Here is a 12723-nt window from a genome sequence, read left to right as displayed (position 1 = left end):
TTACTTCTTCCCTTTCCTCACATACTATTTTTCCTAACATTATATACACCATTTCTCCAAAAAGCAAACCGACCAAAGGTCTACGGCATATTTACCATGACCTTTCAGGGACATAGACGAATTCTTTTAGACTACGGTTAGGAGCCGACTTAAAACTTTCGGTTGCCAAGCTCATAACTCGGTAAAGTAGATCTTCAAGGTTTGCAAATACCCTAGGCTTGGATAATGGGCTCAGAATCTCTAGCGCTCCCTACAGCCCAGACTTTAACATACTACCAGAGAAAACCGGAGTTACCAAAGACAGGCTCCCTCGCTCCACTTTTTTTTTTTTTTTTCCGCTTAAAAAATCGGATATAGAAGGGGGTGGCTGAAACGGCCAACCGAAGGATTAATCACTTCTCCCCATTACATCAGCAACCCCCGCCCTTTCCTCCGAGATCCTCCTCCCCTAGAATCTTCGCTACGCACTAGCGCTCTCTTCGCCCACCCCCCGCTCTATTATATGCCCTGATACCTCCCCATTATCACCCGCCCCACCACACTCCCCCTTTCCTCCTTCCCCCTCCTCCGCAGGGGAGGGAGGAAACCCGAGAGAGGAAACAGGGCGTTGAAGGAAGGGACTTCGCGATAAGAGCAGAGGCCCCATTGGCCCAGAGGTTGTATGGGCGCCTCCCATTGGCTCGTGGGCCAGAATCCCCGCCCCTCTGCCTCCCCGCCCATTCACCCTTCCCCCCGCCGCCCCGCGGCCCTCCCCCGCGCCCCAGGCCAGCCCCGCGGCGGGGAGGGACCGACTGGGCGAGCGGAGGCTCCGGCGGTGTCAATGGCTCCTCCTGCCACGGAGCAGCAGCAGAAGCCGCGGCGACGGGGCTGAGGAGGAGGAGGAAAGGTTCCTTTAAGGAGGAGGAACGACGACGCCTCTTTTCCCCCCTATCTCCTCCTCCCTTCGCACTCATTTCCCCTTCGCCGAGGAGAGAAGGGGGGGAGGAGAGAGAAAAGGCCGAAGAAAGAGAGGAAAAATTCCTCACAGAAATCTCTTTCAGGGGGTGTGGGGGGGAGGAAGAGGGAAAAAAAGAGCCGGGCGCCCCCTGCTCCCTCCCTCCCTCCTCTCCCTCTCTTCTCCTCCTTCTCCCTTCCTCACCCGCCCGCCCACTCCCCCCTCCGCCGGAGACGCCGCTCGGGAGTCGGCGGGACCGGGATCTGTCTCCTCAGCCACCGTCGCCGCGCTTCGCCTCGGGATCCCCAAGCGGGCGGACGCCCTTTCTTTCTTTCTCTCGCTCTGCCCGTCTTTCTGTCTCCGTCCCTCGCGGCCGCCCCGCCCGGCGGCCTCGGCCTTCCCCGTGCGTCAGGCCCTCCCGCCCGGCCTCACCCGGTCTCCGTCTGTCTTTCCGGGCCTTTCTCTTGACTCGGGGTCTCGCTCGCGCCCCGCGATCCTACCATCTCCCCTTTCCCTCGTCCCCTCTCCTTTCCTCCCCCTCTCCCCACCCCCTTCTCCTGGCCCGGAGCTCGCCGTGCGTGTGCGTGTGTGTGTCCCTCCGCCAGCGCCGCCACCTCAGCCCGGCAAATGAACTCCGTCCGAGCCGCCAACCGGAGACCCAGGCGAGTGTCGCGGCCGCGCCCGGTGCAGCAACAGCAGCAGCAGCCTCCGCAGCAGCCGCCGCCGCAGCCGCCCCAGCAGCCGCCGCAGCAGCAGCCTCCGCCGCCGCCGCAGCAGCAGCAGCCGCCGCCGCCGCCACCGCCGCCTCCGCCGCTGCCTCAGGAGCGGAACAACGCCGGCGAGCGGGGTAAGGCCGCGCTCGCTCCGGGCCGGGAGCCGCGGGGAGAGCGCCGGGGCCGGCGGGCGGGCGGGCGCGGCCTGCGCGCCGCGGGGTGGGAGACGGCGGCCGAGCGGAGGCGGGTCCCCGGTGCCGCAGTGTCAGCCCGGGCCCTGCCGGCAGGAAAAGCCGCGGCTCCCCGGCTCGTCCCGGCTCCAGCTCAGGCCGCGCTTTGTTTGGTTTCGGGGGCTCAGCGCCCTCCACCCCCACCCGTCTTTTTGGCTTCTCGGCTCGCGCACCGAGCCGGCGGGGAGCCTGTTGGTAGCCGGGGGGAAGGTGAAGGGTGGAATTTCCCCCTTTTCTGCCGCCTTCCACGGCTTCGCCTCCCCTTTTCTATAATGGAAGGTGGGGGGAACGACTGGGAGTGATCGGGCGGTGGGGTTGGCTGGGGAACTTGTTTTCCCCCTTTCTCTGTGTTAGCCTCCCCCTTCCTGTGGAGGAGGGGGAATCGGAGTGGTCTGTGGTATTGGCCGGGGAACTTGTTTCCCCCGCCCCCCCCAACTCCCTAGTCACGGGGTAGGGGGAGCAGCGACTCCGCTTCCAACCCCACAGTGTTTGCTGCGCAGTTTGGCTTTAGTTGCAGAATCCCTGGGAAAGACCCGTTAAATCAAGACCTTTAAATAAATAAATATAGAATCCATCGGCCATTTCCAGCCCCCTCCCTCGCGTGCAGTGCAGTTAGCCTTCCGCTCTCTCTACACCCCTCTTCTCTGTCCTCTCTTAGCGACCCCCCACGCCTGGGTACTGCCCTCCATCTCCTAGTGGGGTTTGACCGCCTCTTCCTTAGAACTGACCTCTTGGGATTCTGTGTGTGTGTTGTGTGCAAGGCCTAGTGAAATGTGTCATTTGGACCTAACTGTGTGCAGCACTGTCTGGTAACCACCATTGTCTAAAGGGCTGAAGGCTCCCCGGTGTTGGATGCCTGGTTTAGCAAAAATATTCTTCAGTTCTACTTGAGTAATGCGGTTATTTGGGGAGGTTTATGAGGTGGGGGTGTTACCCCTTGGTTTCCAAACGTAACTGTTCTCGTTATTAATTAGCTGCTCGCGGTGGGGGTGAGAATCTACCATATTTTCGGGTACGTTTGTTGTTTTAAGGAGAATTGTTCGGAGACATTTTGCGTGTTTTAGTTGGCGGATTAAGGTTAATTTTACATGCGTTGGTTGTCACACCTCCTATTAGGGGATTGAGGTTAAATGCCTTTTTAAAATTATACATTCTTGCCTTAAAAACTGTTTCATTGTTGTACTTGACCAAAATATTTAACAAATGAAGGAGGAAGATGTTAATCTGGAAAATAGTTTAAAGGGTTTTCACTAGTCACTGTTACAGATAGTCCTTGAGAAAGCATTTGCTCTATGTTGCTTGAAAGAATGATGTTTCAAGCGTTAGGACACTTGTGCAACATAATTGGTAAATGTGTTTTAATGATTCTGTGATACATTTATCTGTTTTTCAGTAAATTTAAATGGTTTTTAATTTCATCATTTCCTTTTATATTTGCATGTTAGAGTTCTCATATGTTCCATTCAAATAATATTCTTCTCCTTCCGGAATTGGCAATATATGTAATACTGTTGACAAAAACTATGACATAAGGTTGAAATTCTAGCGTTCAATATTGAAGATTATTTTGCTTTAAGTGAGCTTTTTCAAAATGTCCTGATTTATTAATGTTATGAGTGCTGAATCAAAAGGTTTCAGCCAAACTTAATTTAGTTCCATTGTGTGTTTTTAAATGTTTCTTTCGAATCTCCATTTCACTATTTGTGTGTAACTTCAAACTTAGTTGAGGTGATTTTGTCTTGGACATTTTTCCTCATTTGTTCAAAATTATTAGCTACCAAAGCCTATTTCCATTTGAGGTAAAGTGATGATAAAACTTGCTTACAGGCAGTCACGTGCCAAAGTGTCAATTTTCTTTTCATTGATGTCCATAAACTGACTGACAAAGAGATTCATGAATCAAAATTTCAGTATGTAGATAACTAAATAGAAAATCAGATTCACTGTAGAATTGTTGCTTTGCTGCAGCTAGTAGAAACTGTTTGAGACTTGTTGGCACAGAGGGGAAAAGAACTTGCTGATTAGCCTTCAGGGAAATAGTATGGGTCTTTTAGAGGGCAAATAAATGGCTTCAAAATGAATAAAACATTAAAATTACTTAGAAGACTACAATAATAAAGATTTGGCTACTTTATGTAAAAATATATCATTCTTTGAAAATTGGCATTTTGATTACATTTTTAAATGTACAGTTCACATAATGATCAGAACTTAGCTAAGAAAAATCGTCCTTAGAAGTTTTTTGGAGCGTGCACAGTGTCAACGTTTCTACTTTGGAAAGGAGGGGGGTGGTGGTGGTTAGTTTAGTGTTTTCTTGTTTCTTAAGAATATACTGGCTTTCACAGTTTCAATAACACGATTGAGAGACTTACAAACAGTGAACAACTTTTTTAAAAAATTTTACTAACTTGTGATAGATACGTAACTATTGCTTGGAATCTTTTATAAGTTATATAGTAGTGGAGCAGATAACTTTCCAGTTAGGACATTGAAATGAGATTCACTGGTTAGGACAACTTGAGTTAGTTCAACCTATATATAATCACTTCTTTTTTTCCTGATAAAGGATGACCTTTTGGCTTTTTAGTGGTAATATACTATTTACATGATAGTTTTTTTTTTTCAAGTAAGAGTACTGTTACAACCAACTTAGCTGCTTCCTAACCCACAGGTTATTTAATTGGTATCAAAACTTTAATTGGTATCAAAAATTTCTTTTAATAAATTTTTTCTCTCTTATGTAATGGCCAGTGTTTGCAGAAGAAAGTAACTAAACCTGATGGGGTAAACTCTTGACTCATCAAAGCCTTCCATGGAGAAGGATTTTTACACTCCACATTGAGAAATACTTGCCTGAGAATTTCATGTAATGTTGTCTGCATTAAAGTTATCAGAAGCCATCCACTGTCTTAAGACTGACTACCAATCATTATTTAGTCTTTTAATTTAAATTCCTGAGTTTAGGATTTCCCATAACACTTTAAGCTAGTAGAAAATAATTTGTTTCACATATTTTTTTTTAATTCTCAAGGATTCAGCTTTTGCAACTTGTTCTGCTAGATTTATCTTCTTTGCTTTCTAAATCTACTTGTTAGTCTTTTTCTGTAGTCTTTTTCCAAATCTACAGAAGTGCTGTATATTCTGACAGTTTAGTTTGGGATTGTTAAAGTTGATTGTTTTGAATAGGTAATAGGTGCACATGATGTAAAATTCACAAATCGTCTTCTAACTCCTGCCTACCAGCTACCAAATTCTCCTGCCTGGAATCAGTCACTGTTACTGGTTTCTCATTTATTATGGTGTTTTGTTTTGTTTTTAGAGAAGTTGTAGGTTTACAGAAAAGTCATGCCTAAAACACAGGATTCCCATATACTAACTCTAGTATTAACACCTTACATTGGTGTGGTTCGTTGGTTACATCATATATTATGGTTTAATTAGTAAGATGAAATTTGAGTTCTGAAAATAGTTTTGGTATGGAAGTTTTTGAAAATAGTTTTTTTGTAAGGTATTGGAAAAGTCATAGGACTGTTTTTGAAGTGCCGAAATTTGAACTATGATATCATAGTTCAGGAAATTAAGTGGATTTTGCAATTAATTTCTAATCTGAAACAGTCTTGTAGAGTAAAAACTTAATCAGCTCTTTAATCCCATATTTGGGGAATAAAATTGCATCTATGACTCTGAAATTACAGGGACTTTTTGGTTTTGTTTTGTTTTTAACTAAGCTTGTTAGAAGAATTCAGTACATGTAGAATTGTATAAAATAGTCCTGCTAGCGCTACATATTCATAATATACAGCAGCCAGCACATTTGGTGTCCTAGACCTGTATGCTAATTATGCCTTCTCTGTGGACTGTCCTAGCCTTAATAGAATTAGGAACCTCTTCAACTCTACTAAAGGTGTTCTAGATAAGAAACATATTTTGTCCTGTTTTAGAAAAAAAATACGGTAAAATGTACGCACACACACACACAACCTACTTTCCCACCTGGTGGCTAAACCTTAAAAAATATTGGGTATTTATACATCCCTGGAGAGAGGTGCCACTCATTTTGAGTGTGAAGGGAGCCTCTTTCTTTATTTCCTCAAAGCTTAGAAAATTACTTGAGGGGTAGAAATGGTATAGTGTTGATGTTGATATTAAATTAAAGTACTGCTGATGAGGCCTAAAGGTTCTCCCTATACTGTTTTCTCTTTCTTTATTGGGATTTCTCGCAAACCCAAGGATAGTCCAGTTATCTTGAAGACCTACCAGGTAAGGGAGGAACCACTAGGAGGAGATCCTCACCTTTAATGAGGACCCCTGTGCTTAGATTTGGCAGGCAGGCCTCAAGGCTATATTTTCTCTCCTTTTTTTTTTTTTTTTTTTTGGCGTTCCTATTCTATTTACTTTTGAAAATATCCAAACTAGAATAATTATTTCAACTTAAGGTCTCTTATTGTCCCCTATTTACCCCTTACTAAGTTAATTTTATTTTGTGTCTCTCTTGTCCCACTTGACTCTAAAGTTTCATTCTGTTTTAGTAGACCTTCCTTTTCATTAATTTATCAGTTCTTTGAAATGCCTTCTTAACTTCCAACCCTATTAGTATGTGAGATTGCTAGCAAGGTCTCTGCCCCACCCTCCTCCCATTGCAGTTGCTTCCCTCTGAGAATGAAATTATAAAGAAGCAAAATACCGGGGATGAGCACTAATACAAATTGTTAATAATAGAGAAATGGGGACGGGGCACCCAGTACATTCTGCACAGTTTTTCTGTAAAACTACAACTGCGCTAATGAAAAGTAAAGAAGATAAGACAGATGGGTAGTATAATGGTAAGGAGCTCACTGTTCGAGCCAGATAGACTCGTGTTCTAATCCTGGCTATACCATTTACTAACTGTTTGGTACTAGGCAAGCAATTAGAACCTCTTTGAGCCTTAGATAGTCATTAAAATGGGGGTGAAAAAAAAATACTTGCCTTATAGAATAATTGTAAGAATAAGAGATAATAAAGTACCTAATATATGATAGCTGCTCAATAAGTGGCATCTCTTTTAAATATATAGAAAAAATTAATAATAAATGAGATCACCTGTATATAAAACTAAACCAAGAGATAAAATGTGCAAGAGTTGTTAAAAGAGTTTCTACTGTACCCCCAAAATGCCATCTAAGTGATGTTGGCATAACCTCAGATTGCTGTGCAATTATAAATAAGGAATATTACATGAAATGAATATTACCCCTTTGAAGAAAGAGTACGGAAACAAAAGAAACATGGGCTATTTGGAATAATAACTCCAAAGTTTAACTCCTCCTATTATGTGTAAGAGTCAATGCCAGACTCTCTTACATATTACGTCATTTAATCTTAGCAGTTCTGTTAGGCAATTATTATGCATCTTTTACAAATGAGACTGAGGTGCACAGCTACACAGTAGTAAACATAGTAAGTAGCAGAGAAGAAATTCAAAATTAATTTTTATGACCCAGAGTTTCCATGATAAAGGGAAATTACAGAGATACATTTGGCAGAATGTCTCCATCACTTACAAGGATGATAGTAACCTAGCTCCTGCAGTGTATCTTCCCCCTATCCTATCCCATCTGTTCTATTGGAAATACATTAGTTCAATGCCATTGGTCATTTCACATTTTCTGAGAAACCGCCTGATCATAATTTTAACTCTCATATAGAGTTGTCTCAAGAAGAGAGGCTGCACTGATTGGTCAGAGTGTTTTTCTGACTTGATGATATTACAGAACTCAACTTTACAAAGAAGAGTAGATTTCCCTGGAATTACTCATAAGTTATGAAAAAATGCGCATTAAGACATTTTAGCTCATGATTATAGACAAGACTATTTCAGGTGGGAGAAAACATGGGTTGCATTATTATTGGACTTCAGTAGTAATTTTGACGGATTTATGGACTAACTAGCCCTTCCTCACGATAGCTTGGGTTTGTTTGAGTGTTTTAATGTATGTTTGGTTAACACAAGAACTGTGTTTAAACTTGATCCTTAGAAAATAGAGAAATGAAACTGAGAAATTTCCTTTACATAATTTATTTTAGTTGAAGGCAAATATTGAAAATATCATTTTACTTTAAAACAAATTAATTGCATTTTTTTATTTTAAAACTCAAAATAAAATATTAAAGCAAGTATAAGTTATAGTTATTAGTTGCTTACTCTCCCATTTTCCAAAAAGCAGTTATTCTGCTCCTCAAGATTATGGAGGTACATTCAAAAAATGCAGGAAAAAATTAAAAGCTATTCTATCTAGTGGCTAACCTTAAAAAATAAATTAAGAAATATTTACACATCTCAAGGGGGGAGAGGTGCCATTCATCTTTTTTTGTGAATCGGGCCTGCTTTTTTATTTTCTCAAAGCTTAGAGATTATTTGAGGGCTAAAAAGGGGGTAAGAACCTGTGCTTTTAAGTTATTTTTCTGGTAGTAGCGATGATTTTAGTTTTACATCTTCCCCTAGTGAACAACAGCAGTCCTTTTCCAGATGGCTGAATTGGGTTGTGGCAAAATCTTTGACTCTTAAACGTTTTACTTTTAGAATGGAATTAACTAAACATTGTGTGGGTTCAACCTTGATTTCTTTAATACGATGATGAAACTGACTTGACTCAGCTTAGCCTTTGCTGGTTTACCAACTCTCTCTATATGTTTAGATGTTTTCTTCAGATGTTCAGGGCTTGGATATGAGAATTCTCTTCTTGGGAATGGAGGTACTGGAGCCAGGAGATTGAATCCGAGACCTCGAACGTGGGAAGCCAGTGTTAAACCAGTGAGCCACATCTGCTCCCCTGAGTTGGTTCCTTCATTTGTTTGTTGTTTGTTTTTTTGTTTCTTAGGGCACCTGGAACCAAACCTGGGACCTCCCATGTGGGAAGCAGGCCCTCAACCACTTGAGGCACATTCGCTCCCCAGATTTCTTTTTCCATTCAAGTATTAATTTTGAATCTGGCATTCGTAGTATATAAATTATATCTATTACACCTGGGGAGGGGAGAGAGGAAGAACATATATTTTTTGTTTGTTTTTATTTTGAGGTGGACAGGTTTGGTATGTATGTCACTAGTAATTATTTCTTTCCACATAGTTGATCATACCTTTTTTTTGAGGGGGGTGGAGTGTCTTTAAGGAGAATGAGAAATGAATAGAATTTAACAAATGTAAAGTGGGAGTCATTACAGGTTTTCTGTGTCCTCTCAGAGAAGACAGATCAGAAGACTTCAGTGAAATAAATGGGGGTTGGGAGGGAAAGTAAAAGGCACTATATTTTGAAATTTAAAAATTTTAGCCATGTGATTGGTTTTTTGTTTTTGTTTTGTTGGGGTTTTGGTGTTCTTTTTGTTGTTGTTTTTTTTTTTTTTTTTGCTGTTTTTAAGTTTATTTCTGAGTTGCAACGATTATTTCCCTTTCCCATATTTTTAGAACTTCCTGTATTCCCCCATTCAATCTTGGCTGCCACAATCAGACAAGACAAAGCCGGAGGACCTTCTTTTTCTTGCATCTGTAGTAGAAACCTTAGCAGACATCCAAGTGATTTTATAGTAAAGGGGATTGTGTAATCATTCATTTTCTTCTTTACATATAAAGCCAGCAATATGTTAAGATGAAAGTAGCCAACTGAACTAATTCACAGTTGTATGTGAATGACTGATATCATCTGAGAGGCATTTGCATTTTTAAGAGACTGAACACTTAGCCAGACTTAGGTATTTTAGGCCCTGTAAAAGAGATAGGAGAATTTAAGTGATTTGGAGAAAGGCTTTTTGGGTAGGAGTGCTTCCTTATAGGCAGATAAGCACTTTGGTTGAGAGGTAGAGTAGAGGATTAGTTTAAGAATCATTTACTTTGTACTTGGGCTGCTGCTTCTGAAACTAAACTAAAAATTTCAAGTTTCTCCCCCCTCAATTCTGTGTGTGTGTGTGTGTACAGTTATTTAAGTTGTGGAAATAATTTAGTCTTTTTAAAAGTATTTTTATTGCAGAAGTTGTGAGCTTACAAAACAATCATGCACATGTGTGGAATTCCCATACAACACCTCTTCACCAAAATATCACACTGTTGTGGAATATTTGTTACAGATGAGATAACATCATCAGACTGTTACTACTAACCATGGTCCATAGTGTTCATTGGCATATTTTTTCCATATACCCCCGTTATTATCAGAATACATCTTTGGCATTGATGCAGGAATATTACAGTATTATGTGATTATACCAGATACCACTGATTGCACACTTTGTATGAATTGTATACTTTATTAATATGTATCAATAAAATTGATTTGTTAATTTTTTAAAAAGAATATTACAGTATTGCTGTTAAGCATAGATTACGTTGATGGTATTTTTCCCATGCTTCTCCACATCCCCACTACCCTGTAATAGTGACATATATCCTGTCCTTTTTTTAAATATGCTTTTTATTGGCTCCCGGATCATCTGACTTCATGACTTTCCACAAAGTCAACACATCTCCGTAACAATTACCTAGATCAAGAAATAAAAAACTACCAGGCTTCTTTTTGCCTGGAGGTAGCCCACATCCACATCTCAGCTGTGTACTTCTCTTTTCTCTCATTTCTCAATAAGCTCTCTTAACTGGCCTAACTAAAAAAAAACAAACAAACACTACTATCTCCTCAAAAGTTCCCCTCCAGTGCCCTCCCAGTCACTGTCCTGCCCCTTTTTCTAACTGCTTAGATTATTTTTACCTGTTTTTAAACTAATGTAAATGGAATCACCCAGTTTGTACTCCTCCATATCTGGCCTTTTTCCTTAACATTTATGAACTTCATCCATGTTGTTGCTTGTAGCAATAGTTTGTTCATTTTTGTTGCTGTAGAAACAAAATTGATAAGTTGCAAAACTTATACTTCTACAGTGGATGGGCGTAGAGTTGTTTTCCTTTAGAGTTGCTTTCCATTTGGAGTGGAGAGTTGTTTTCCATTAGAACATTCTTATGTATCTCTTGTACATGTGTCTGTTGAGTTTGCCTAGGAATGTAATTGATGTGTCCATTCATTTGTCCTTTGATTAAAAATTTTAGCAAGAGGTTTTTTTAAATTCATTTTACAAATGCTGAGACCTTTCCCTGTGAGTTTAGTATCTCAGCATATACCATTGCCTGTCTTTTTCCGAAGGCAGAACTTCCCTTTGCTTTTAAGAAATAAAAGATAAAACAGCTTTAAGACACATATTAGCATATTTCTTAGTTTCATTGGAATTGGTAATTCACTTGTTTAACTTCTGTCCCTTAAGTATACTTTAAAAAAAGAAAATGTAAGGAGTAAAGAATATAATACACTAAATACTTGATTAACCTTTTTGCATGTCTTTTCATTATGTCCACTCTTTCACCACTTACCAGTCCCGTTTTAGTGCTAACAGTTATATTTTCTTGTCCACAAAAACAATGTGGAAGGGACAGCCAAGTTCTTTGCCATTTTCATTTTTTACATATGGCCACATTTGCTATTTAAATTCTGGGTTATTCTTTAGACATGTTATTGTAAACTTCATTTTTGTGCTAAAATTTGTCATATGCAGACTTGGTATTTTAAACTAGAAAAATAAAATTTTAGTAGGTTTCTAAAAATATTTATTTCTGGTATGTGTATAATTTCAAAATCAAAAGAATATTTTTTTCAGTAGTCAAGAAATTCACACACCTACTTAATATACTTTTAATTTCCCCCAATGAGTGCATGTTGGGTTGTTTCAAGGTGTGGGTGGGTGTCTATTTAAGAATTTTTAAACATACTGTAACTTTAATATGTGATTCTAAACGTTCATTCCAAAAATTGCCACTTCTTTTGCTACTGAAGTAGCCATAGGTATCTTTTATTTCAGTTTGGAACTATTTCCTACTCCTTTGTAAGCTTATCCTCTTAATTCCTCTGAAAATATTTTGCCGTTACTTGACTGCTTACTTTATTTTATTCTGTTTTTAATGCATATCTTTGATTATCCTTTATTATTTTACAGACAGGTTATTTTGAAATAGTGAAACTTCCACAGACACCTTGGGGCACATTTTGCTCTCAAAGATGCCTTTCTAATCCTTAAATTTCAAAGGTATAGGAGGAAGGTGTCAAAGTTCTTTCCCTAGTAAAAGCTTGTGCTAAAGTACTAGTAGTTGATAAACTTGTTATTCCCTCTCGTAGAATTGTCCACTGAGAATGACAGTTAGGACTCTATTCTTTGGGAACTACTTGCTAGAAATTGGTGACATAAAAGACTTTCATAACAAAAGAGGAAGATTTCATTATCTCATATTTGTTCTTTAAGCCCTTACCAGTCCAAAATTAGTTCTAATGGTTATTTTTGCCATTGCAACCTTCTTTTCCATTTTCTTTAATGTATGTTACCCAGTTCAGTAAATGTTGCTATTAAGTTTAGGGATAAGGAATCTGAGCTTCTTTAGAGTTTTTCCCCCACTTTCCCAGAGTGGTTTTTTAATCTCCTTTCTAAATTTAGGAGATTGAATAAGGTCATTTCTGAGATGCTCTAAAAATTCTTTCTTGGTTTGAGTTACCAGTATAAATCAGTGAGGTCTGAATTTGTTAGGTTTTACTATATACTATATATTTTGAAATCAGGATGAATTTGCAAATAAACTTGTTGATACTGTTTTCACTCTTCCTTTTTTGTTCTTTTTTTTTTTTGCTTATGCCATTCTAGCAAGTAGAAATCAGTTTTCCTGTTGATTAGATTGATAGATCTGAACCAGGACATATTTTTCTGCCTAATAAGTCAGACACATATATTTTCTAGAAGATACATGTGTGTTTGTCTGTGTGTGTGTACACATAAACCGGAGTTTA

At 40.2% G+C, this 12723-nt stretch overlaps 1 protein-coding gene across 1 annotated transcript in view; it reads left to right on the top strand.

Annotated features, from left to right (window-relative positions):
* The first annotated feature begins 714 nt into the window (after window positions 1-714).
* Window positions 715-12723, top strand: part of FBXO11 (F-box protein 11) — an 83659-nt gene continuing 71650 nt past the window's right edge. The window contains exon 1 of the mRNA XM_004482407.5: window positions 715-1781. Within this exon, the coding sequence (XP_004482464.2) occupies window positions 1562-1781 (220 nt within the window). The 5' untranslated portion in view covers window positions 715-1561. The remainder of the gene's footprint in view (window positions 1782-12723) is intronic.

This window comes from Dasypus novemcinctus, chromosome 17 (genome assembly GCF_030445035.2).
Source record: "Dasypus novemcinctus isolate mDasNov1 chromosome 17, mDasNov1.1.hap2, whole genome shotgun sequence".
NCBI classification, from domain to species: domain Eukaryota; kingdom Metazoa; phylum Chordata; class Mammalia; order Cingulata; family Dasypodidae; genus Dasypus; species Dasypus novemcinctus.
The sequence above is the reverse complement of the archived record's forward strand: the minus strand, read 5'-3'. Positions and strand labels throughout refer to the sequence as shown.